The sequence below is a fragment of the Lynx canadensis genome, chromosome D4 (genome assembly GCF_007474595.2).
Source record: "Lynx canadensis isolate LIC74 chromosome D4, mLynCan4.pri.v2, whole genome shotgun sequence".
NCBI classification, from domain to species: domain Eukaryota; kingdom Metazoa; phylum Chordata; class Mammalia; order Carnivora; family Felidae; genus Lynx; species Lynx canadensis.
The window spans coordinates 76,020,256-76,046,961 of record NC_044315.2 but is presented as its reverse complement, the minus strand read 5'-3'; the positions used below and the strand labels follow the sequence as shown (position 1 = coordinate 76,046,961).

At 45.1% G+C, this 26,706-nt stretch overlaps 1 protein-coding gene across 1 annotated transcript in view; it reads left to right on the top strand.

Annotated features, from left to right (window-relative positions):
- Positions 1-26,706, top strand: part of ASTN2 (astrotactin 2) — a 754,139-nt gene that overhangs the window by 690,240 nt on the left and 37,193 nt on the right. The window contains exon 19 of the mRNA XM_032595525.1: positions 9,883-10,024. Within this exon, the coding sequence (XP_032451416.1) occupies positions 9,883-10,024 (142 nt within the window). The remainder of the gene's footprint in view (positions 1-9,882; positions 10,025-26,706) is intronic.

The following is a 26,706-nucleotide window of genomic DNA, read 5'->3' as shown; positions in this document are numbered from 1 at the left end:
GTATGTTTCCAGGTTGGTAAAGGTTCATCATCATTCCATTTTGTGTGTCCTTTGGGCTGAACACCAACATACCTCAGTTCCTCCCTTAAGGTGGCCTCCTTTCCCTCCTTCTAACTCCAGAAGCAGAACCCATCTGACATTTTCATCCTCTTGCCTGTTATTCTGTGGATTTACCTCACCAACAACCCCTTAGATACACATCACAGTTTGCAGATAATAAAGCACTTTTACATTTTTTTATGGACTTAATTGAATTCACTCCTCATGTCCCTCTTCCAGAGTAGATAATGACATCCTCATCTAAGACAAGGAGACTGAGGTCCGTAGAAACAGAACAATTAAGAAAAATCACAGGCTCTGGGATTGGATCGATCTGGGTTCAAGTGCTAGCTTCACCGTGCAGTAGGTGTGTGGTTGGGCCACTTGCCCCAACTCTCTGCACCTCTCTTCTGGATAGAATGAGAATAGTAACCCCAGCTCCACCAGACTGTATACTGTTTCATCAGACTTGCGGTCAGAGGGGCTATTAGGACCCACTGTCAGCACACAATGTTTCTGCCTCTTTACCCAGAGAGGGAGACGTTGAATGAAGTGCTCGGCCCAGACAAAGTTGGAAGTGTTAGGGGAACGGAGACTCTGATGAGAAGCACATTTTGTACATTCGGTTCTTTCCACTTCACCATAGTGTAACATTTAGGAATGCAAGTTAAAAAAAAAGACAAGGAAGAAAAGCAAAGCTTCTGTTGATGCGTGCTGTGAGGGCAGTAAACAAGCACCATGGTCCTCAGAGAGTGATGGCGAGGGGACCTTGGCTGTCTTTCCACTTTGCTCCTCCTCCACAAGCCTGCCCCCCAGATCAGCTCTCCTCACACATGTTAGCAATACCCACTCTGGCCAAATGCATTAGCATCATTTGTCCTCGAGATGGTGGGGATGACGAGGGCTTGTTTGGCCCTGATTAATCCAGCGGTAGCAAAGGGCAGTCTCTATTGGCCAAGTGCATATTAATACTGAGGTTAATATTATTAAATTCCATATTAATAATAAGTTGCAGGACTCTTTGGTGGGTTGCTCATAAAAGCAACCATTGCAAATCTGCCTTGCTAAGCCATGAGCACCACAGGGAAAGGGTGGCCCAGTGCTCTGTCCATAGTGGGTAGTCCTTTCCTTGGAACCTAGTGGGTATTTAATAATTGTCTGTGGACTGTTTCACCAGTTGGGTTACCCAGTTGCGTCTGTCCTAGACCTCAGTGAACAAGGCATGTCAGTTGCTCTTTCTGTGAATTTCTCAAACACAGGACTTGGGTCTTTGTAGCAGACACCTCTTGGGCTATACTATACCCGCTTGGTCCTGGATATTTTAGCCACAGCAGTGGTGGTAGTACTGTCTACACCAAGGCTCACCTTATACTGATAGTGACCTCAAAAGCAAGCTTCCACTTTCTGCCTCATCATGCTGTTATACAGGACCAAGGGAGCTCCCTAGGCTCATGTACATGCACAGCTTAAAAAAAAAAAAGGCATGGGGAACTTTTCACGGGGAGGTTCTCAACCAGTGGTTATCAGGAATCAGGTGGTATGCTCTCTAGCTCCCAGCTTTCAGCCAAACGATTCTGGGAGACATCTAGTTCCCTTCTTAGAAGGTCCCTGTAGAATGGCGTTCCTATGATTCATGGCAGTAGACTTCATCATGCACTTCTATATTGATGTTTCTTTTTCCTTATTTGATTCTTTCCTCTCTCCCATGCATGCTTCTCGGAATAACCATCTGCACCCAGACCCTTCTTTTAGTCTCTGGTTCCCAGGGCACGTAAACTTAGACATTCTTCTTCACGTTGTGTTGCCAGCCATCACCTCAGGTCACAGTACACAGTAAATATTTATGGAGAATCTGCTATGTACAGTTGCTGTGGTAAGTGATCAAAGTCCTTTCCCCATGGGGCTCATAGTGGGGTATACAGACAATACAATAATTCATCAATATATGAGAAAGATTGATAAGGTTTATGAAGAGAAAGTAGAAAAGGGGGATAGAAAGGGATTAGATGAGACTGAGTGGCTGGAGAAGGCCTTTCTGAGGAAGTAACATTTAAGTAATCATCTGGGTAAGGAGAAGGAATGATTATGCAAAAAACACAGGGAAGAGCTCTCCAGAGATGGAAGCCATAGGTGCAAAGACCCTGTGGTTAGAGAATGCATGGCATTCTTCCTCAGAAGAATACCAGTATTGCTGGAATGAGTTAGTGAGGAAGATAATGTAGGCAATGAGGTTGGAAAACAGGACTAGAGGAAATAGGAATTGGAAATTCTCAGTGATTTTTGTTGAATAATAGAATCTTTGTATCTCTTGCCCAAGGCAGTGTTTTATGATGGGAAAGGCTCAGATTTTGGAGTCTGACAGCTATGGATTTGAAGTTCAGCCTTGTTATTTAGATGAAGTGTGACCTTAGGCAATCTGCTTGAGACCTGTAAGCTTTTTTTTTTTTTTTCATATAAAATGGCAATCATAAAATCTACCTCATAGGATTTGTGTCTGGTAAGGCTCCTGGTTGCAAGTAACTGAAAACAAATGGAAAGTACTTTGGCAGAAAAGGGAAAATACTGACTCATGTATTTGAAATATCCAAGAGGATATCTAACTACAGACCCAACTGATCCAAGGTTTCAAATGATGTCATCATCAGGACTTGGACTCTGTCCCAGGAGTTAGTCCGATTGATCAGGCTTGAGTCACTTGTTCATCTCTCGTTGGCCTCTGACATGGAATATCGGGTCGCTGACCACATGCCCATCTCTGGAGGAAGGAGTAGGCCTTAGCTCCACCGAAATCATATAGGTTGACATTAGGGGAGAGCTGGTTCTCCAGTGGAAAACTCGTGCGCTGTTAGTAGAAGGAGGCATGGGTTTAAAGCTGGTCCAATCGATGGATGGTTCACTCGAGGACTTGCGTGGAGATGAGCCAGAAGTCCCTTCACATGACTTTTGGCACATAGGAACTTATGGTAGGTATTTGCTAGACCACCATTGGCATTTTCAGAATCATTTTTTGGAAACTGAGAACAAACTGAGGGTTGATGGGGGGTGGGAGGGAGGGGAGGGTGGGTGATGGGTATTGAGGAGGGCACCTTTTGGGATGAGCACTGGGTGTTGTATGGAAACCAATTTGTCAATAAATTTCATATATATAAAAAAATAAAATAAAAAATAAAAAAAAATAAAAAAAAATAAAAAAATAAAATTGAAAAAAAAAAAAAGAATCATTTTTTGGCAGTCCCTTCTCTTTTATATCATGCGAGTCCTATGCATTCCTAAAAGAGGTCACCCAGGAGGCATCCTGGTTCTCCCAAAAGAGAGTTCTAATGCCCGATGCCATTGTTGGGGAGATGGGGTGTGGATCCAGGCTTCAACCACTGACATCTGGTTTTCTAGAGTCCCACACATCTCTGCATGGCCAGCCTTATGCTGGGCACTGAGGACACAGAGGTGACCAAAACACAAATCCTGCTGAAACAGCATCTCCTAGTCTGTTGGTAAATGTGCAGTAGGAAAAGCATGGGATCCCATTAGGCAAGTTTCTTAGCCTTCTTTCAACCTGTTTCCTCATTTGTAAAAGCGTGGTTAACCCAAATCTTTAGATTGTACTGAAAATCACAATGGGGCTGTTTTCAATGTTTAATCAGGGCAATGTTAAAAAAAATACCTGCCATACGATAAGAGTGAAATAGACATTTCCTTTCCCTCTCTCCTCTTTGCCTACCTTCCATCCTTCTTCCCTCAACCTTCTTAAATATTGCTTCCTTTAAAAACAAAAAAAGTTCTAGGGAGTTAGATATTATATAATGTATCTCAAAGTAGCTGAGTTTCACCACTAAAAATTTGGCTGTCAGACAAATTGCTGTGACCTGATGGAAATGGACATACGGTAGCAGGACTGGCGGAGCACGGACATTGGTAAACCATCCATGTAGCAGGCATACCACATAAATTATTTGTTCCTCACCTGATTCTCTGATGATGAAGAAGCAGTCTCAGAGAGCTTAATCATCCATCCGTAGATAGTATAGTTCCTAAGTGGTGGAGGCTGGCTTCAAAACCGGGTCCTTCATCTGCCCCCACAAACCCACTCTCTTTCCTCCACCTCGTACTGCCATTATGCTCGAGGTAGGAACCAGACACTGGCTCCTCAGATTTCAAGTACCGTGTTTGTGAAGAAACAAACCAATGGCAGCTGATAATGTGAGGCCCTGAAAAAAATGCATCTTGTCGTGACAAGGTCTCTGAATGAATTTCTACATTGGCCCAACTAAAGGAATGGTGGGAAATGCAGAGCCCTGCTTCTCCTTGGCACCACAGCAAGAAGCATCCTCAGGTTAGAGAGAGACCAGGCCCGAAGCTGCCTCCAAATCCCCCTGGCGTTTCCTGAAAAGAGCGTGGAGGCTGGAGCGGGGACCTTTCTCCCCACCTGGGCTAAATAACTCACTACTCCCGCCCCTTCCATTTTGGAATTTCTTTGCTGCTTTTTCTCCCCCCACCACCCCCCCCCAGCCTGTTTTCAATTTGCTCTTGTGGCCGACTTTGACTGTGACCTCAACTCAATCAGAAGTGAGGGGGTGAGGGGAGAAGGGGAGAGAGGGGGGAAACGAGGAGGCAGGGGATTTGAGGGAGTGATAAAAGGAGAAGGGATTGAGGCAGGGGGTGGGGCCTTTCGAAAAATTACTGTGCTTTGTTGGGTTGGTTCTGAATCTCCGGCAGAATTTGTGATTGACCTCCGCTGTGGATCGTAATGAGAGCAAGGCTCGAGTCTGAGTGGATGAAGCAGTGTGTGGGGGTCTGGCCCAAGCCCACTCGGGTTACAGCCCCAGAAGAGCCATAATGGGGAACAGGCACATTCCTGTACAGCGACTCCCAACTCCCTATCTGTTTTCAAGGAAAGAAAAACAGAGAAAGAATGTTAGAATCTTGGACAGGCATGGGCTAGGCAGTGGCAACAGCAGCCCCGTCTAGGAGGGTCCTGCCACACAGCCATAACATACCAGAGAGGAGGGGACAGGGGTAGCCTAACCTGGGCAGAGTTTCCTAGTGGAAGGCACATGGAGCTCAGAAGCAAATAGGTTTGATCCTCGACTCTGCCCCAGAGTGGCTGTGAAGCCTTGAATTGGGGGTTGGGGGGTGGGGTGCAACATTCCTGAACCTCTGTATTTCTTCTACCAGAGAATGTGGCAGGGTTTTAGGATTCAAACATTTTAAGCAGTAAAACTTATAAGCCAATATTTTTAGAACAGTTTTTTGTCCCCAACTTAAATAAAACGTGACCATCAGTATATACAATAGATCAAACTGGCATTGATCTGGCTTGAAGTTGGTGTGGGCACAGAGGAGACAGACTTCAGCCCCCACCACGTCTGCCTCTCCTTCTCCACCCTGGAGTTCTGCATGTCCTGACGGGCAAGCCACTGCTAGAATATAGCACGTGTTGGAAACCTCTTGAACTACTTCTGTCTCTCCTGGGCTTTTTATCTTTCTCAGGGGAGTCCAAGTTTAAGAAGATGGCAGGGTGGAACTGTGTGTCTCGCACAGTGCCTGGCACAAAGTAAATCTAGCTCACGTTCATGTTGAAGGTAGTTGGTCAGAAGTTCAGAGCAAAGTCTTCAGGTCTCAGCGGGTTTATCTCAGAGGCTAATAGGAATTGCCACACAGGCTGTAAGGGCCAAGAGATGAAATGTTTGTTCCAAGCGGACCTCCCACTTTGCGTATGGCCATGGACATGATACTTTCCTTCTCTAAGCCTCAATTGTCACCTGGAAAAGGACAGGATAAAAGATTGGACCAAAAAAAAAAAAAAAAAGTTCTAAGGGCCCTTATCTTCTCTCCTCTGATATGATGACAGTGTTATCGAAAACGATAATTAACACAATAGTTAACATATCTTTGAACCCTTATTGTATGTCAGACACGGTGCTAATTGATTTGTAAGCAATAGATGCAATATTTTATATGATATTCACAACATTGTACGTTAGATACTATGATTCTATCTGTTTTACATATGAGGAGATAGATGGAGGGAATCAAAGAACCTGCCTGAGGCAAGCCATAAGTGGGGGTGAACCAGAATTTAACCTTAAGCAGTGTAAATTCAGAGCCCAGCCTCTTAACCACTGCCCAGTAGTATTGTTCATTTGATTGTCCCATTGCCAGACTTGGGGTATTGTGGAGCCCCAGTGCATGTGTTGAACTGCACTGATTTGCATTTGTACACAGAGAAGATCTTCCTTAGGACCCCTTCCAACAGGTGAGGAAGTGAAGGATCCCCTCATTCACCTGTCTCCATCGAAATTACATTTAAACCTTCTGGAAGACAGTGCCAAGAAAAGCGATCTTACAACTTACTCTGTCGGTCTGTTCTTGTCTTTCAGAACCCTTCCTCTTGTCACACTACAAACTGTAGGTCAGGAAATATTTCTTTCATTGTTTCACTCCCCAAGCTAAGAGAGTGACACGCTTCAATTGCAAACTGAACAGAATTGAAAACCTCACTTTTGAACACTGTTGTTTTTAAACTTTCTCTAGGAGGCAGCATAGTATAAAAGAAAAAGTATGGCTTTCCAGTTAGGAGGATACAGGTTCAAATCTCAGCTCTGTCCCTCCTGAAATTTGTGAGCTTAATCCCAGCTTTACAACAGAGATGCTGACATTTAACTCCTTAGGATTGGATGCTGTGATGATTAAATGAAACAAAGAAGAGTTGGCACTGTGTCATTTCCTTTCCTTTTGACACTTTCCATGCAAAGGTCATCATGTCTATGCAGTCCCGAATACAACTGGGTGCTGTATGTCCTTATACTGTCCTCCATATGACTAGTTATGTGTTCCATGCTATCCAGTTTCTTCCTTCGAACTAAATCTTAAACCTTAGAGCTGTGTGCCTGTCTTACTGACCTGTCAGGCATGTTATAAAGCTTTTATCCAGGGTCCAATTGTTCTGAAATGCATTGAAACATCTGGAAAGCTATGCCCATTTGTGAATGAATGTCAGCCATATTTTGGCTTGAAGACCGTTAATACTGGCCACAGAAATCCTGAATTCCCTCATGAGGGGCCAACTCTTTCAATGGCTATCTAGAAACAAATTGAGAAGCAGACAGACATGGATCCAAGCTCAGAGAAAACAAATGTAAGTTGCCAAACTTAAAATCCTAAGAAACCACGAGAGACAAAGCCCTTACTCCAGTGAGTAATTCTATGTTTTTCCCCCTTTTCTTCATTTTTCACCGTATATGTTGCTCTGCTTTGGTAGGTATTGGAAGAGAGACATTGTCTGTTTATGATTTTACTGTGGAAGAAGCTGACATTAGAGGCCTGTGAAAGAAATAGGGGATGCCAACATCCTTGATGAATAAAGCTTTCATTTACCTTTTCGGTTTCCAACTGCTGGTTCTAGATGACTGCCGGTCTAAGAATCTCTTCTTAGATTCTTTCATTCTGGACTCCAAACTCAGTAACAGTTACTGATCCCGTATTACAGAAGGGAAAACTGAGACTTTCAGAGGTTAGGAGACTTGCAATAAATGGTGGAAGTAGAATTCAGTCCCAAGGCTGTCTGACAATAGCAGGTGAACTTGCATGTTGCTGACATCAGCCTGGTTCACATGCTTCCCTCTGGCACCTACGTATCAAGTCTATGCACTGTAGATGTCTTTGCAAAAAAATAGAAAACAAAGAACACTACAATCAGATCTGCTCTATTGGACCCTACGGACAAGTACGTTATCGAACGGTTGTTTACCTGAAATGCTAGGGCTTTCCAGACAGTTCAGTCAGACAAGTGTTACATCATTCACCTGTGAGTGAAGAATGAAACTTTTCTTTGAAACACCAGCAGGCTGTGATCTATATATTTGGCTTTACCAGTTCCGTGGTAGAGAAGAGCTCTGTGGCCTCCTTGGGTCACAGCCTTCTCAGGCACTTGGCCAATATTATTACTGTTCCATGTTGGTTCCAATATATTTGATTGTCCTTAACATCAAGTGGAGAGGATTTAGTCGAATGGACTTCTTCCTCTTGTCGTTATTAAGAATAAATGAGAAGAGGGGCGCCTGGGTGGCGCAGTCGGTTAAGCGTCCGACTTCAGCCAGGTCACGATCTCGCGGTCCGTGAGTTCGAGCCCCGCGTCAGGCTCTGGGCTGATGGCTCGGAGCCTGGAGCCTGTTTCCGATTCTGTGTCTCCCTCTCTCTGCCCCTCCCCCGTTCATGCTCTGTCTCTCTCTCTGTCCCAAAAATAAATAAATGTTGAAAAAAAAATTTAAAAAAAAAAGAATAAATGAGAAGAGAGTGTGAGGCATTCCATATTAGACAAGAAGGAGAAGGAATGAATGGTAAGGATGCTTCAAATCATTCCATACTGTGTGGTATAAAATAATCCACGTGTTTGTTTTGCTCCTAAATCATCCAATTTTAGAATTGGAAGGGAACTTTAAGAGGCCATTTAGCCTGGTTCATTTATTTTGTCTATTTTTAAGTAATTTTTTATTGATTTTTTCTTTGTTACAAAAGTAATACATGTCCATTATCGATGATTAAAAAAAAAAACAGAGATAAGCAAAAATAAGAGAGAAAAATACCCATGATCTCACTTTCCAGACAAAGCCACTATTGTACATTTTTTTTGTAATTTCTTCCTTCTCTTTTTAAATAGATAAACATGTAAAATTTCCACCAAAAGTTAGATTATTCTGTAATAGTGTAACCTGTCTTTTAACTTAATATCTTTTCATATAACTTCATATGCTTCCACAATCTTGTTTTTAATGGCTATAAAATGTTCCATTGCATCACTGAACTATTAATGATACTGCTATTTCTATATCATTGAACATTTAGTTGTTTCTAAATTCATCCTGGTTTAAATGGTACTGTAACGTTTATCCATCTATCTTAATCTTTGTGCACATCTATGTTTTTATTTTCTTTTTTCAAAAGCTCTAATAGTGATCCTACCACTTTCACTCTACAGAAGACAAAGCTAAGGCACAGAGATGGGAATTTGGTTGCCCAAAGCCATCCAGCAAATTCTTAACAGAGCTAAAAGTAGAACCTGAGATTTTAAATGTCCAGTTATTCCTTTTAGTTAGGTCTATTTCTACTAAACTTCAGCTGCTTCCTAAAATCCAGTGTCTAGATTGATTTTTAGAAATCATGGAGTTCGAGGCTCCTGTTCTTCCACTGTCCCTTCCTGTCCCATGGCCATCACTTATCAGGCATGGAACTTTTTCCCCCTTAGTTGGACCAGGTCTCTGTACATCTCAACATAACACTTCACGAATCCAGAACCAACATAACACTTCCTGAATCCATGAGCCGCTTCATGAATCCAGAATCCAGAACAGGATACTTCATGACTCCACTTCATGCGTAAGAGTGACCATGTAATAGGAAACCTATCTTACATCCTTGGTCCAACTCCTTTGTTACACCAGCAAGGAGAATGCAGTTCCCGGAAGGAAGATCTTGCTCAAGTAGTTAAGAGAAAGTTAATGGCAGCAATAAGACCAGAATAGTTAGTCTGGACAGAAAGCACGATGCACCTTTTGCCTTTTCGTATATTTTTATTGCACAATAATTTACCTCATTTGAGCCTTCCTACAATTTTATAAAGGCAGATATTAGTATGCCCACTTTACAGTTGGGAAAATTCAGGCATAAATTTAAACAAAGAGACATTAAGGCTAGATACTATTCTGTGTCATTCATATGCTATGCTTGCTTTGCCCACTAATCCTCCTGATAATGGTATCCAGACATTTCTTGGGTTTGGACAGCAGCAAGGATGTTTGCTCACCAAGGCCTGAGCTGGGGAGCTCATCTTTCTTTGTCTCCCTCCAGGAGAATTCCTGAGTTTTGCCGATGACTTACTCTCTGGCCTGGGCACATCTTGTGTAGCAGCTGGTCGAAGCCATGGAGAGGTCCCTGAAGTCAGTATCTACTCCGTCATCTTCAAGTGTCTGGAGCCCGACGGTCTCTACAAGTAAGATGTGCTGGGTGCGTGGGGGATGTGAAACAAGATGATTTCAAGTCTGGGAGGCAAGGCATGAGTAATCTGTCCAGGCAGCCAAGCGTTTTATAGACAGCCTGTATGTGCACCTTCAGATGCTAAGGTTTGGAAGTATCCATTGGAGAAGTGTGGCCACAATAGGCCACAGAATCACACAGGGTTAGTGCTGGAGGGCCCAGGGAGGCCAGGAACACAAAAGCATTTCTTCTAGTGATGAATAATCTGCAGCCCAGAGAGGAAAAGTGGTGAGTTAGCAAGGAGGGCTGGGATAGGAGTCCCTGCCTGGCGTTCTTTTCTCAATTCCATGATATCCCCTCTGAAAAAATACTTAGGTTCGTATATCTGAAGTATGTATGCATGCAGCGTATATATATGACATATATATATGTATGTATGTATATATATGTACGTATGTATATATATATTTGTTGTTGTTAGTTTTATTAGATTCAGCTTCCCCCTCCTTAGAAATAGTGCCATTATCACTCCTTCACAACATATATTAGAGTTACTGCATCCAAACTTCTAGTGATACAAAAGGAAGTCATTCTGAGGCTCATCTGTTAATCTTAGCAAAGGGGCTCGTTCTTCTTTTGTTCTCCCCTCGGTGAGCATTTGCCACATTGAGATGCATCCATCAAAAGCTATAATATAGAGTTCTAGAGACAAGCTTTCTTCATGTACCCTAGTTACAAAACTATAGGGCACCTCCCTTAGCCTAGAAAGCTGAAGTTATTAACAAGGAGGGCATTATCCACAAATTATTGAACTCAGTTATGTTTTTCTTTTATTTACTCAGTGATCCATTCATTTATCCATCCTTTACCCAATCATTAATCCATCCCTCCTTCCATCCCTTTCTCTCCCCCTTCTTCCCTTTCTCCATCCATCTATCTCATTCATCCATATATCTGTTCTTCCTCTCTTATACTCCATCATTCATTCACTTATTTATTCATCACTTCTTTCATTCATTCCATTTTTATGCATTCATTCACTCATAACTCATTTACTTATTCAGCAGACATTTTCTGAAGAGTTCCTATGACTTGGTACTGAGCTAAGAAATGCAGGTATGAATGTGACTACGACAAGGGTTCTATTCTCAAATAACTTAGAACTTAATGGTGGTATGAAAGGCCACAGACCGTGAATTCCGATCTGGCTTTGACATTTTTAGTTATGTCATCCTTTACCTCTATAAGCCTCAGTACAACAGTAATAATAAAACCTAGTTTGCAGAGGCACATGAGAATTAAACAAAAAACACCTCAGCACAGTATGTATGTGCTCAGTAAGTATTAACCCCTTCACAATGTGAATCTCTTTCACCTCCAAACCGTATCCCATCCCCACTTCCTCTGGAAGGCCATGACTTTTCTAAAGACCATGGCATACTTTAGAATATCCAACATATTCAGGATCATTGGTAACACCCAACACATTCATGCACCAAACTCAGGAATATCCCTATAAGCTAGAGATTGGGTCTCTGACCCTGGCTCTGCCACTGACTATCTTGTAGATGTTGGGATCCAAGTTTTACTTTGTACAGAATAGCAAAATCAATTGGGGACAGTGAGAGCTCTGGAAATGGAATCCCCAAAATACAACAGGCTATCAAATCTCTTCTGGTGGGACATCTTGGCAAACCTGCCAGAGGAAGTAGCATTTGCCTCAAGCCTTAAGTGCTGACCTGGGATCCAGATCTTGAGAGCATGACTCCACTGCCTCTTAATCAGTAAGTGCTGACACCAACCTCTGGGTGTCCAGGACCACCGCATCTATTAAATGTATGTGACTAGATTAAGAGCTCTGAAGCCTTTTCCAACTCTGAAAACTGATTATGTGAAGAAAGTAACATTTTTGAAAGATTTCATGATGACTGGCTTCTGGTCCCTTTGTCCCTCATTAAGCATATAGACTGGAGGCAGACAGATCTGGGTTCACATCTCTACCCTGCACTTACCAGCTGTGTGACACCTAGTGAGCCTGTCAACCTTCTGAGCTTCCATGTCCTCCTCTGTGAAAATGTAGATAATAACAGTGTCTGATGCACTGGGACCTGAAGTGGATTTGATAAGCTAGTGCACAAAAGCTCTCCACTTGGTGATGAGTTCCCAGTAAGAGCGTAAGAAGTGTTAGCTGTTATCACTGTTGTTCTTGTTGTCCTTGTTGGGCTAATGGTTAATTTTAATCCCCTCCCCGTCCATTCACCAACTACTGGGATAACATCTAGCAGAGAGGGCCAGAGCCCTGGAAGGTGGTTCCTATCCAGTGAGAAACAAGTAGTAACCCTGTCTCTGGGTGACATTGTAGAGTCTGGGCATTAGGCAGTCTGGAATCCTACAGGCCTGTTATGTAGAGAGCAATGAAATGTCTTATGGAACCCCAAAAGCAATTAACCCTGAGAGCTGACAAATCAGTCGAATCCTTTCAAGATGATGGTGGTTTTCCCTCACCTTTTCTTTCCCTTACTGCTTAACACCCATGACCCCCTTGCCATGTCTTTAAGTGGGACCATCCTTTCTTCTTCTGTCCTGGAAATGTATTTGTCATGAGTTTGTCATTCCTAACTCTGAACACTTCTTTCTTTTATTTTCAAAACTGATTTTATTAAATGGCTGTGGAATCTGGGCTGCTTCGACAAGGATCCCAGGGTGTGGTTTGGACCCATCTCTCATCCTATTGGTGACTCTCCTTCCATGAAGTCTGACCAACACGGTCACGAGTTTTAAAATAGTTCCATTGTCAGTTCTTGGGGCTTCTTATTTTCTGCTTGCTCATTCCTTACCAAAATCAGTTTTCTTACTCTTGGGTCAAAAAGGCTGTCTATGGAAGTAGGAAGAGCATGGGCTTTGGGGACAGACTAAACTGGGTGCAAATCCTGATTCTGCCCTCTACTCGTGACCTGCCCTGGGGAAAGTCATTTCTCACTGCTCGATGCAACAGTGTCTTCCTCTGGAAATAGGGAGCTGGTAATTGTTCTCATACCACGGGGTTAAAAGGAAGAGCAGTAAGTGACAAACTCCGCAGACAGGGGTTGACCAAAATGCCTTGCATATAGTTACTGCTTTGTTCTTCTTGACTCCATCACTTGGTATCTGTGTCTCTTCCAAGGACAACCAAGGGAGAGCCATTTCCTATGGAGCAGGTTGAGGTGCTACTGGCCCAGGATCCTTTGGGAATGAAATAGAATGAAAAGAGAGCATGAGCCCACACCCCTGAGTTTTAATTAAGCACAGGGCACCAAATCCCCCATCCCCCCGCAGAGATATAATAGGATTCAGGTGGAGAGGGCCAGTCTCTCAGGCAGGAGGTCTGCATTCACATCTCACTACCACCACTTCCATCTCTGGGACCTTGGGCTAAACGTTCATGTCCCTTTCTTGTTCTGCAGTTCGGGCACCTTCAAAGTGAAGGTGTGTTAGATCCACCCCAGCTTGAGAGTTCAGAGAATGCATACTTTTGCCACGAGATTTCTTCTCTTTCTTTCTCTCCCTTCTTCTCCTCCTGGGCTCCTGTCCTTCCTGCTTTTCTCCCTCTCTCACTTGTTTTTACCCCACTGTGCCTCCTTGTGTCTCTGTTCATCTCTCCTGCCTTTCATTCATTCTCTGTGTAAGTCTATTCTTCATAGCTTGCTGTCTGTGTCTATCTGCCATTCTCCCAGTCATTCTGACTTTGCCTTTCTCTTTGTTATTCTCTTCTGTTGTTGTGTGTGTACCTCAGTTTCTCTGTCCTGTTTCTTATTTGAGTGTGGGTTCCTCTCTCTTCGTGTCTCTCTCTCTCTCTCTCTCTCTCTCTCTCTCTCTCTCTTTCTCTCCGTCTCTCTCATTCTGTCTTTCTCTCTCTCTCTCTCTGAATCTCTACTCCCTCTCTTCAGTCCACCAAGGAAGGCAAATTACTTTTGCAGCCCCTTTATCCATGTAGTTTTACAAAGCACCACTTGGTTGAGACCAATTGGGGGAGGGAAAGTCAAGGCTGATTCTCTGTCCTAAGCTCACCCTGGTGTAGCAAAACAGAAACCTCAGCATTTGGGCCCTGTCTAAATTGAATTTCCTTGTTTGTTTCATTTGTTTTGCTTTTGAATGAAAACAAACAAAGAGAAGCAGAGGAGAGGGTCCCCAGAAGGTCTGACAGTGTGGCCAACTCCTGCACCCTTGGGTTGTTGGAACTGGAGAGTGACCCTGAGAAGGAATCTCCACTCACAGTGGATGGGTCAGGCCGGGCTAGGCATCCATGGTCTTCCCTGCCCTTGCCTGGCTAGAGGCCTAGATACCCTTCTTGTCACCGCTCCTCAATTTCCTATTACCCAAGGTAATTAGCCTCTGTCTTGTCTTGGCTGCTTTGCCTTTCTCAAACCATGGATGACTGCCAAAGGGTCCTGAGCAAACATGCAGTGGCAGCCAGGCCCAATTCCCGGGGAGGGGGGCTCATTCCCACACATTCAGAGGCTTGCCCCAGGCCCGTCCTTCACCTCCCTGGCCTCAGCTCTCTGAAAAGAATGCCAAGGGAGCCTGGGTACTACAACCACATGCCAACATCCATGGTGGGGCCAGAGGCTTGGGGGAGGAGAGGGGTTCCTTCTTAGCAGGGATGGGTGGAGTTGGAGGAGAGGAGTAAAAGGAAAACCAGGGCCCTAGAGAAGGGAAAGCATTGTGAAGAAAAAGCCTGAGGTCAGGAGTCAGACAACAGTTCCCACACTTGCTCCCAGTGAGACCCAGAGCCAGTTCTTCCACCTCTGCCTTGATGTTCTCATCTGTGAAATGGAAAGGTTAAACTCTGTGCTATGAGAATTGAGCACTTCTGAGGTGGGGATTAAGACTACACCAAAGTCCTGATTCTCAGTGCCTCTGGTACTTCCTGGATAATAGCAGTAGCGGGGAGAGTAATAGTTGACTGAGCACTCCCTGTGTGCCAGGAACCATGCTAAGGATGATGTTGGGTGTGCTATCTCATTTAATCCTTGCCATAATCCTGTGGATCTGGTATCACCATCATCATCGTCATCACCTCCTGTTTCATTGGTGGGAAAACTGGAGCTTAAAGGGGTAAACATTTTGCCCAAAATTACATGACAAGGAGAAAGAGAGCTGACATTTGTACCCAAGCTGCCTCTAACACCCACCCTCCTCTGCCCTCGCCCCACGTGCTATCCCTGTCCTTGTGCATCACACAAATGGACCTGTCAGAATATGAGTGCAAGAGGGCCTTCGCACTAACGGCAGCCCTGTTTGTCATGGGAAGCACGCTGGGGATGGACCCAGCCTGTGGCCTGCAGACCCCCCAGGGAAGGTGCTTCACACTCATCTTTCTCATCCGTGAAATGGAGCTGATTGATCCAGAAAGTGGAGATAATTAGTTCTACCTCCCCATGTGGTCACAAAGATTAAAATGAGTGGTAGATGAGGAAGCGCTTTGAATTTTTCACAAGGTCATCATGTGCTCATGTCAGGCTTTCTTGATGACTCCGTCGTCAGAGGTCAGCAGCGGGGAAGGCAGTAGAGACGTCGCGAATCCACTTGCCCCTTCCCACCCACCACCTCACATACACAGTTGAAAATTAGGCCTTAAAATTAGATCAGACGGAAGGAAGTCTTCGCCTCCACTCCAACCCCTCCCCTCAGGTGGGTAGGTGGCCTTGGGCAAATCTCTTAATCTCCCTGAGTTACAATTTTTCACCTGTAAAATGGAATCACGATAGGACCCTTTGCATAGGATCGTGAGGATTCGATGGACTGAAACATGTAAAGAGCACAAGATGTGTCTAGCTCACTGTCCGTGCTTGACTGGAGGTGGAGGAGCCTGGCCGGTACTCTCTGGGGTAGCAGTCTTCACCCGAGCAATCCGGCCTGGGGTTGCCACTTTGTCACCTTCCTATTCACGGCATTCCAGTGCGAGAGCAAAGTAAGTCTTTATCTCGGACACTGGCCCTTTACTCATCATCCCCACGCACTCTTGCTAGGATGTAGCGCTTTTTTCCTTCCTCAAGGCCTCTGCTTCTTCCCTTTCCCCAGGATGGACTTCTCCGGGATTTGCCCGTCCTTGTTCCCATGATGGCTCCTTGTTCTCCTTTACGTGTTGAATTACATGTCACTTCGTCTCCCGAAAAAGGCCTTCCTTGACCACATTATCTGCAGTAAATCCTGCCTGCCATACATAGAGACACACAAAGCCATGCTACTCACTAAAGCTGTAATGACTTGGTATCTGGTCGCTTGTTTGTTGTCTGTCTTTTCTCACCTGTCAGCTGCATAGAGCAGCATCTGTGTCTGCCTTTTTATCCCATACCCCTGGTACCTAGAACAGTGACTGACACCAGTAAAGAATCCAGTAAATAGTTGTTGAACGATTTGAAGAAATTTCCCAGTCAGTGCATCAATCTGGAGACACTGACTTTTCCCCTTCACGCATTCACAACCTCTAACTCCCTTTCGTACCAAATATTTAGATGACCCCCACCGTGTGCCGGGCTGCGGTCTAGTACCAAATCTCCGTATCTCTATATCTACCTGGAGATTTGTCTGTCTGCCTGGCTACCTACCTACCTACCTACCTTATCTAATTTAATCCTCAAACCTACTCTCTAAGGCCATTACTATTCTTCTTACCCAACAGATTAGCCTGCTAAGGCACAGAGAGTTTAGATAACGTGACCAAAACCTCAAAGCTAGTAAGAGGAGAAGTCAGGCTTTGAACTCAGCTAATTTATTTCCAGAGCCTGAACTCAAAATACCACATTGGATGACAAGAAGAATGATACAGTGTAGAGATGGTGAGGGTCAGGGGGTAGAATATGTTTAGAGGGGTCTTTTGTGCAAAGAGCCACGTGGGCCCAGATGAGTTGGAAACAGTATGGAAAACAGATTTTTCAGTCTTGACACCAAGAGATACCTGTCCACTACCACTCAATTCCATACTTCCTCCTGCACTCCTGGCCCTGCCATGCCAACGGCTGAGCTCAGAGTCAGTACGAAGACCTCTGCTTCTCCTAGCAACGTACTCCCAATGCCATTTTTGCGACACCCAGGATCTCCAGCTCTCATGTGCTGAGTTGTTTCTCAGTGTCTCCAGATTGCCATGTGTTTCTGCAAACAAGTCCATGCTTTTTGGCCCAGAGATGCTATTCCAAAAGCCCAGGGGGACTGGAGCCTTGGATGGAGCATTTCTGGGCCCCCTTCACCCCCAGACACCACCTCTGCCTGGGCACAGCCTGGGCAGTACATCAGAAAAGCAGCCAAGGCCACCGCCATGGATACTATAATTATATATTAGATGAAATCCCAAAGTTCCCCTTTATTTACATTCCTACCCTACCCTCTTCATTTCCTCTCTTCATGCCAAGAATCAGCACAGACTTTACTGGAAACAGCATGAAAGTCATCAGGAGCCCTCCAAGGCTGGCTTCCAAAAGTCCTTGCCCAGATGATGGGAGGCGAGAGACCTGAGGGTCATCTTGCTTCTGGCTCGAAGCAGCTGGGGCCGTGGCAAGGATTTTCCCCTCTGGAGGCCTCCGGTTCTTCACTTATAGGAGAGGGATTGAATGAGGCCGACCCAAAGGACCAGTTCATGAATTTGCAGGCTGTGCACCTCAAGAGAGAACGGAGGAGAGGAGAGGGACTCAAGCCCCTGTTGATTGGAGAGGGGAGAGTTCGAGTCCAGGCAGAAGAGCTTCATTCAGCTTCAGGCCCCATACTTCTCCCACCTTTCAGTTTCAGTGAACCCATCTGTTTAGTGGGCCTCTGGAGCCAAGTCCCCAGCGTGACAGGGCCCAACTTCTGAGGGGACTTTCAGCATTTGGGAGAAAAGAGATAGGCACCAAAGAAGCCTTCCATGCTGACCAGGGCCCTGGGCCACAGCCTCTGGACCAGTGTGAACGGAGGCTGAGGCCCAGGGTTGATCCAGGAAACACCAGGGAAAGAAGCCAAGACAGGCCTGACAATTCTTGCCCCACTCCATACTGACTTTTTCTTCCCAGTGTGAAACTTCCTCAGCCCTTTCTTCTTCTCTTCAGTCTCCTTCTCTCCCTCCCCCCACCACTTCCCTTCTCCTTTTCTTTCTCTTTCTCTGCCTTTTCTCCCACTTTTCCTCCTTCCTTCCTTCCCTTCCTCTCTCCTCCCTTCCCTTCCTCTCTCCTCCCTTCCCTTCCTCTTTCCGCCCTTCCCTTCCTCTTTCCTCCCTTCCCTTCCTCTCTCCTTCCCTCCTTCCCTTCCCCCTTTCCTTCCTTCCTTCTGCTATTTACCTTCTCCCTCTTTTTCTCTGCCTTTTCTCCCCCTTCCCTCCCTTTCCTCTCCTTCCTCCCTCCCACCCCCCTTCTCCCTCTCCCTGCCGTTTCTCCTTTTCTTCCCCCTCCCTCCCTTTCCTTTCTTCCATCTGCCTCCCTCCCTCCTTCTCTCCCTGTGTCCCCTCCCTCTTTTCAAACATCTCTTCTTTCCTTTCCCCTTTGTCCATTTCTTTATTGCTTGACTTTTGTTTTCCCTCCCTTTTTTTCCCCTCTCACTTTCTTGTTCTCTCCCTGTCTTGGCATCACTCTGACTTCCCATCTATTATTTTTGTCTGTGTGTCCTTCTCTTCTATTTGCCATCTCTGCATATGCATGTCTTGTCTCTTTCTTCTTTACTTACCACTTCTCAGTCTCTGTCCCAATCCCAAGATCTCTATTCTTTCATCCTTCTGTGCATTCCCCATGGCACCCACCCTAAGTACAAGGGCCTGGGTCTACTGTGTAACTCTGGAGCAAACAGCCAAGTTGTGGCCAAGGGTCCCAGAGCTAACCAGGGGCTGGGGGCTTCCGATGCCCCCAAACCTGAATGGAATGTGAACTCTCCCAGGTTGTGGCACCTTGTCCAGTTGGTTGGGAGACAGGGTTGCGGGTAAGGAGAGAGATAGCCTTGCGACTCAAGACTCAATTCCCTCTAGCATCAGGTCATGCTAACCTCTCCAAAGTGCACAGTTGGGGCCCCAGAGAGGGGAAGAGCTGTCCTAAGCCAGAGGCATATACAGCATGTGTCTCAAGCCAAGAGAGACTCGTAGAGGAAAAATAAAGCTGTTTTTCAGCTGACAGACAGTGAGGCTCCTAAAACCTGCTGGGGACTCTCAGGCAGGCTGTTTCTTTCCTCAAACTGCATCAAGATTTCATCCAGGAATGGGACACTGGCCAGAGTTCTGGAGGGACAGGGCACAGGCTGCTCTTGTGAACTCATGGATAGTGGATGGGTGAGGGCTGAGGCCCTGCTGGAAAGCTAGGCCTTGAATGCTGGGCAGAGAAGCTGGACTTTATCCTGCAGGCAATGGGGAGCAAAGAAAAGCTTGAGGAGGGGCAGGTTATATTTAAACCTGTGTTTTGTGGGGACTACTCTGAGCATGGTGTGGAAGGAGCTGGGTTGACTTGATTATTAGGGAAGCCATTTGGCATAGGTAAAGGGGAAGGGTGGGGTCCTCATACATTTGGGGATCCAGTGAGTGGTGCCCTGAGAAGGGCATATGCTGGGTCGGAGTGGAGCAACATGGGCTCAGCTCAGTTCTGGAAACATCCAAGGATAGCTTTTCTTATCCTTACTAACTGGCTGCAGTGCAGAGTGCTCTGGAAAAGGACATATTTGTGGGGCATCTACAGTGAGCCTCACCCTAAGCTGGGTACTTGGGATGCAGAACTAAGCAAGCCAAGCAAGGTCTCTGCTCTCACAGAGCTCACAGTTATGGTGGGGAAGCAGAAGAGACCAGACAGGTCCATGGTGCTTCGCTTCGTGTTCTCATGGGAAAGCCCAGGGGCTGTGAGAACTCTGGGGAAGGGCCACGAACCCAGCCAGGTCTACTGCAGGCCCCCTTTGCAAATCAACTGCAAAATCTTCCTGAGGAAGTAATTGGAGGGGTTGTACTGCATTGAATAGTGATGACACCCCCCCCCCCGCCCCCGCACTAGAGTCCGTATCTACCCCAAAGCTCAGATTATGCCCTTATTTGGGAAATAAAATCTTTCTAAATGTAATGAGTTAAGGATCAAGATGAGATTACACCGGATTAGATTGGTCCCTAAATCCGGTGTAGTTACTGGTATCTACTACGTGGAAACACAGGCAGAGGTTGGAGTTTTGCTAGGTCACTATCAGAAAACATTCTGATGCTGGCCATCAGTGGGGTGGTAATCTCAGAGGACAGTGAAAGCCCTATGCACAGGGTAGCAGGGGGCTAAGGGAGACAGGGTGAACTCTCAGGTGGGCTTTATAAGGAGGAACTTGCAAGTGACGTCAATGGGTCAACAATGGCCAGATGGTTATGATAGGGAACAGTGGGGACCATGGTAAACTATAAATGGAGTAGAGAATACTCAGCTCCAGCTGATTATTACTATGTGAGAGTATAGACCCAGTGTTGAAAAATATTCCAAGCCATAAATCTAGGGGTTTAAGTGAAATCTCTTAATTAGTACTTGCTGGCAACCAATTTAAAATTGGTCACATAGACCAATTTTGTAAGTTACAATTAGCCTGCAGGTTAATTCAGAATTATGAACCTAGGTCAGCTCTTCCAGTGTATACATGTGGAAGCTGAGGCCCTGAGAGATGACCCATAGGCTTCTCATTCAGAGCAGAGCAAGGATTAACATATAGTGGTCCCAACACCTGATGCAGTGTTCTTTCCAATGAGTCTTGACCCCGACCTTCTAGCTTAGGGTTGCCTTGTTGCAGGGGAAGCACAGAGACAGCTCAACATGGTGAGAGATTCCTGGGATGGGGTCACAAGCCACTCCGGGTTCTGTGCCCAGCTTTGCTGCCCATCCACGAGAGACCATAGGCAAAGAGCTTCCTCTTTATGAACTTCAGTTTCTTTCTTGTTACAATGAAGGGATTGAATGGAGAAGTCCCTTCCTTCTCTGATTTCTAAGGCTCGAAGAACTCCTAGAGGTGGGAATGGACTCAGGCTAGAGGCCAGGCTTCCTAACTTGTCCCTGCTCCTGTTGTCTTGGCTGTGGGTCCATCACTTCATGCTAAGTGGCTACCTGCCCCCTCGCTCCCACCTCCATCTATGGAGGCTGTTGCTGTGAGCAGTCTTGAGGGTCATCGCTGAAAAGGTATTAGAAGACCACAGGGGATCATCATGAATGATGCATGGAAATTCAGAAGCAAGACAGAATCCAGATTCTTGACATTTTCCTTTCTATTCTGTTCTCCTTTCCCTCAAGGACAGACTCTCCCATTTACCAACAACCCTGTGATGCTTTCACACTTGAAATACAGCATAATAGAGCTTGAGGCCTTGGAAATCATTGACCTGAACCTTCTCTCTTTATGGGAGAAACTGAAGATCAGGGAGGGCACGAACCTGCACTCTGTCACTTAGAGAATCAGTGTCAGAGCTGGGCTGGATGAGGGCTCTTAACTCCCATACAGACCATACAGGCCACCTGCTGCTTTCTTGTCCTGGATCCAAGCATATGTGTACCCCGATCATATTGGGTGTATGAGAGGCTAGGGGCATGGGGTTTGGAGTCAGATTGCCCTAGGGTGAGTTCAAAAATTAGATAGTTTCTGGCTGTACAAGATACTTATTTTTCCTGTCTCTCAATTTCCACATCTGCAAGGTGAGAGTGTTGCTACTTCCTACATTAGTTTCATGGTAAAGCAAGTATAGAATGGTTAATACATGCCAAGCTCCCAGCCATAGATGTTCAGCACACAAGACATACCAAGCACATACCAAGTACACACAAGATGTTTCTTTAGTAGGTCTTCCTCAAGGATGACCATAAAGGGGACCCATGATCAGCCAATTGTCCTGCCCACTGTGAAGTTGCTCACATTTTTCTGTTCTCTCTGAGCCACTTCCAGGAGCCCTTTGGACATAAGATGTGACAAAATTGGGGATCATTTTCATCAAATATCTGACGTAACAAGAGATGCCTTCCCTTTTTCTTTTTTTCTTCTACTGTTCCTTGAACCCATCCCAAATACTGTTCTCATGATGATCGGGAACTAAGATTGTCAGTGATCCAAGAGTAGAACATGTTTTAGAAACCGTGCTTTAGGACTCTGTGAGTCCCTAACATATGGCCTAACATTTGGTAGGTACTCAATTCAGCCAACACCAAAGGTCAGTAATAGGTACTACAGGTTGAATGGCTGGAGTCCATACTTCATATAAACATCTATGGCTATTAGCCAGTATCATAGCAGTCACATGGCCCCTGCCTCCTAGTCACTGTCTTCATCAACCAGTTATCAAGGTCTGACTACCTACCACAGTAACTCTTCGATCCTTCACAATATGGTACCCTCTGAGGCAGGTACTATAGTATCCTTGTTTTATATATAAGAAAGCTAACACTGTAAGGCTAAGTGTCTTGTTCAAGGTCACCTAGTTGGTAAATGGCAGAGCCATGAGTCTAATACAAGATGCCTGGCTCCAGAGTCTACACTTGTATGTTCTTATGCATTCCTCTTATAGGCAGTAGAGTGACTAAAATTGGAACTGTTATGGCTCAGATTGAAAGAGCTGTGTCCAGTGTTAGAGACAAATTTGTAAGCAGATAATTACTCTGGGGTGGAGGATGATTTACCCTTACTAAAGGCAAGAAAATTCGGAGGAGGCTGTGATCTCTAACAGCCAGTGTACCTCGGGGGGAGGCGCATTTGAGTTGAGTCTGAAAGAATGGATAGCACTGGCCATTTAGAATTAGGAAAGTTAAGGCATCTGAGGCAGAGGGAATAGCCAAAATAAAGACAAGAAGGGGGAAATCGAAGGGACACATAAGGGAAGAGCAGAAGATTCAGGATGGCTGAGATTTATACTGTATGAGGTTGGAGGGCCAGAACTTGTAAGGCCTTGTAATGCAGATGAAGGAACCAATGATTGGTTCTGAGCAGCAGTGAGAAGGCCGCATTTGGGCTTTAGAATGATCTCAATGGAGTGTGGGTTAGATTCGGGAGACTTAGAGAGCTGTTGTAGGAGTCCTTGGTAAGAGGTGAGGAATCCAGAGTTAGAATCGTGGCAGAAAGAGATGAGAGGAAGAAGTGGATAAAGAGAGGCATAGGTAGGATGTGGGCTTGTTGTACTCACAGTGTTCTTTGGAAATCTATCAAAGAACAGCCAACAAGCCAGCCTCGTTGAGAAGATATAGCATGGAATTCAAAACTTTAAAAGCTAGGTTTAAATCTTGACTCTACCCTTTCATAGTCTGGTAACCTTTGAAAAAACTATGTCTAGCTTTTGAGACCAAGCCTCTTTCTGCATCCAGAAAATGGGAGTAATAAATTCTACTTCAAAACATATCTGTCAAATTAAAAAAAAATATTCTATATGTCAATTCTTGGCACTTGAGAGACATTTATATTAATTTCCTCTCATCCTTTCCTTTTGCTTCAGTCTTATTGCAGTAAGCATTCATATTCATTGTCCCTCTCCCTCCACCCCCTAACTGCCCAACTTCCCTCTCTGGGTCCCTCTTTCCCCAGGATGCCAGAAATGAAATAACATTCTTTTCATGTTTGTTCTAAAGCTCCTGGCAGCTTTCCCGAAGACCCCTGGCTGGGTCAGGACTCATTTGCATTAGCATGTGTGAGGCCAGCGTGAAGGGGAGGGAGAGGCCCTGTTTTCAGGGAGTTTCATCAGGCACCCCTGCCAGAAAAAGGAGAAGTTACTATTTCTTTCTGGGAAACACAGATTCAAACAAGCAAGGAAGGCCAGGGGGCTGTCTGACTTGTGCAGAGGGCGGTGCTTGGGTTAGCTCCCTGCCTGACTCCCAGGACTGTATCTAGCCCTCTCATCCTTATCACAGGCCTGCCCCCCAGAACTCTCTCCTTCACATGTGTCATAGCTTAAGACATAGATAGATATTTATTAACCATACCTATGGCCTGTGACGGAGAGGAGAGAACGCACACAGGCAAGGAAGACACTCAGAAGCTACAGAATAAACAAACAGCAATTTTGCTGGCTTCTAGATGGATGTTAAATCAACCAAAGCATCTTAAAAAAAAAAAAACACAGAGGTAATCCCTGGAGTTTTTTATTTGTTTGTTTTTGCTTTAAGTCTGTGAATTTTTAAATAATACACTGGCTTAGAATTATACTTTTTTCCAGGAATCCCAGTAACCTTGTCCAAATCCAGCTAACCAATGCAGGCCAAAGGGAGTCCCCTAGAGGTGTCTTAGGAGTGCATTGGCACCATAAAATGTGCTGACCCTAGAGGCAAGGATTATACCATTTTCAGCTAGGCAAACTGAGTTCCTGATATTTTATTGGACAACCTCCCATCATTTCCCACTATCCTTTTTCATTTCCTAGCGTGGATATGTCTTCTTCAGGCAAGACCTTTGCCTCTTCCTTTCTAGTAGTATCCATGTTCATACTTCAGAGGAAGAAACAAAGAAGAATTAATGATACGGATGGCTGTGAAAGAGTGCTGTTGATATGCCAGATGCTGTTCTAAATGCTTTATATAAATTACCTGGACCAGTCCTCTCAATAACTCAGTGAGGACAGAATTTTATGATCCCCATTTTATACATGAGATAACCAAAGGCCAGAGAAGTTAAGAAATTTGCCTAAAGTCATGCACTAGTCAGTAACAGAGCCAGGATTTAAATTCATACTGGCTGGTTCCAGAGCCCAAGCTTCTCATCAGTAACGAGTGCTGCCTCTGCCAGATCGCGCACTCTTTACCCCTTACAGGGCTTTGGCACATCTACATCTCTTATTTGTTCTTCAGTTCTCAGCCTCAGCCTCAGTGTTGCTCCCTCAGAATGGCATCCCCCAACCCGTAATCTGAATTGCGCCTCCTTACCCCTTTCCTTTACTGCAATTATTAAACTTTGAAATGACATATTTGTGTGTGTGATCATGTCTGTCCCCTATTAGACTTGACAGTCTGTGAGAGTAAAGCTGGTGTTTGTTTTGTTTATTTCTGTACACTCAACTGCACACATGCAGAAAGCATTCAATGAATATTCATTGGAGAAATCAATGCATGTAGTATCGCATTTAATCATAGCTATATGAGGCACACACTTTTCTCCCTTATTTTAGACATAAAGAAATAAAGGCTTGCAGAGGTTCAGTAAATTGGGCATGTCACTAAGTCACTAAGGGGGTATATGCCAGAACTAGTGTTAGAAAACAGGTCTTTTCTGATCTCAGAGCCCACGCTCTGAACCTGTACACTGTATTCCTTCCTGTGCAGCCCTATAAGGGACACACACAGAAATGAGGGCACAGTGTCTGCCCTGGATAGCTCCCTATTCTGCTGGGAGAAGCCAGATGTGTATACAAACTGCCACACCACAGGGCAATTAAAATTGGTGAACTGGTTCTACAATATCACACTGATTATGAGCTATGGAAAAAGGTAGGGAGAAAGAGGACGTTTTGGACAGCCAGAACAGTACTTTCTGTACTTATCCAGCGCACACTTAGCCTTTAAGAGTGTGTTCAAATGTAGCATCTTCCCTATTAGCACTGGTGTTCATTCATTTTACAGTCTCTGCATCTCTGTAGGGACCTGCACTATATTCTAGGGACCCAGAGATGAACAGCACATTGTCCCTGCTGCCGTGGAGCTCATGATAAAATGTGGCCCGTGATAAGCGAGCTCAGAGGAGGCGATGCCTCTCAGTCCAGTGAAAGCTGGCCAGGCAGGGTGACATTTCATTTCAGTTGAGCTTTAAAGGATAAACAGGATCAGGAAGATGAAGACAGAGAAGGGGAAAGGTTTTCCACGGAGAGGGAGTCATATGTACAAAGTTATTGAAGAGCAAGGGACTCTCTTGCTAGGCCAAGAAGTGTGGACTTTATCTTAAGGGGTAAAGGAGTCATTAAAGGTTTTAAGCCAGATGCTCAATAGACATTGTTAATTTGCACTTTAGAAAGATCCGTCTGGCTGATATACTGACGATAGATTGGAAGTTGGAGGGAACTGTAGGAAGCAGTAAGGAAGCTGCTCCCACGACCTCAATGAGAGACAGTGAGGTCTAGTGTTAGCCAGAATTGGAAGAAAGAGGGTGGTTGAAATCTACCGTGTCAGATGAGCAGGACATGGGAGGGCGAGGGATGAGCCAGAAACAGCTCATGAGCATGTACAAATTTATCCTGCATGATGCTTATTGGTAAGAACTCTACTTCAATCCCTTGCCTCTTAGGCTGGCCCAAGGTAGAGCAGTACTGTCGACAACCAGAAAATATTTCCCAAGTACCTACTGTGGGCTATACCTATCCTCTGGAAGATTTAAAAAAAAAAAAAAAAAAAGTGAGCTTATGTGAGTTGGCAAAAGTTCCCATTATTCCCTTTCTAATTTTTAAGAGTACTTGGCTCTCATCTGTTTCGGAAACAGCAAGAGATCCTTTATGGGTGCCACAACCATGTGGGGGCTGATGGGGTTGAAGGGAGTACAGTTTCTTTCTCCCAGAGAGCTCGCATACCAGTGGTGTGCTCAGCAAATAAAGGATAGATGAGGACAGTGTCACTTATGGCTTCATGTCCTAGGTACTAAGACTCTGAGGGAGAAGCAATTGGCCCCTTGAAAACAGGTATGGGTTTCTCCCAGAGCCCGGAGAGAGAACTGGCCAAGGTCACGTGACCAAGCAGTGGCAGGGATTTTATTTGCTGGTCGCTAAGCTGAGCTGGAGAGCCAAGCAGAAGAGCAGTCCCGCTTCTGGGACGA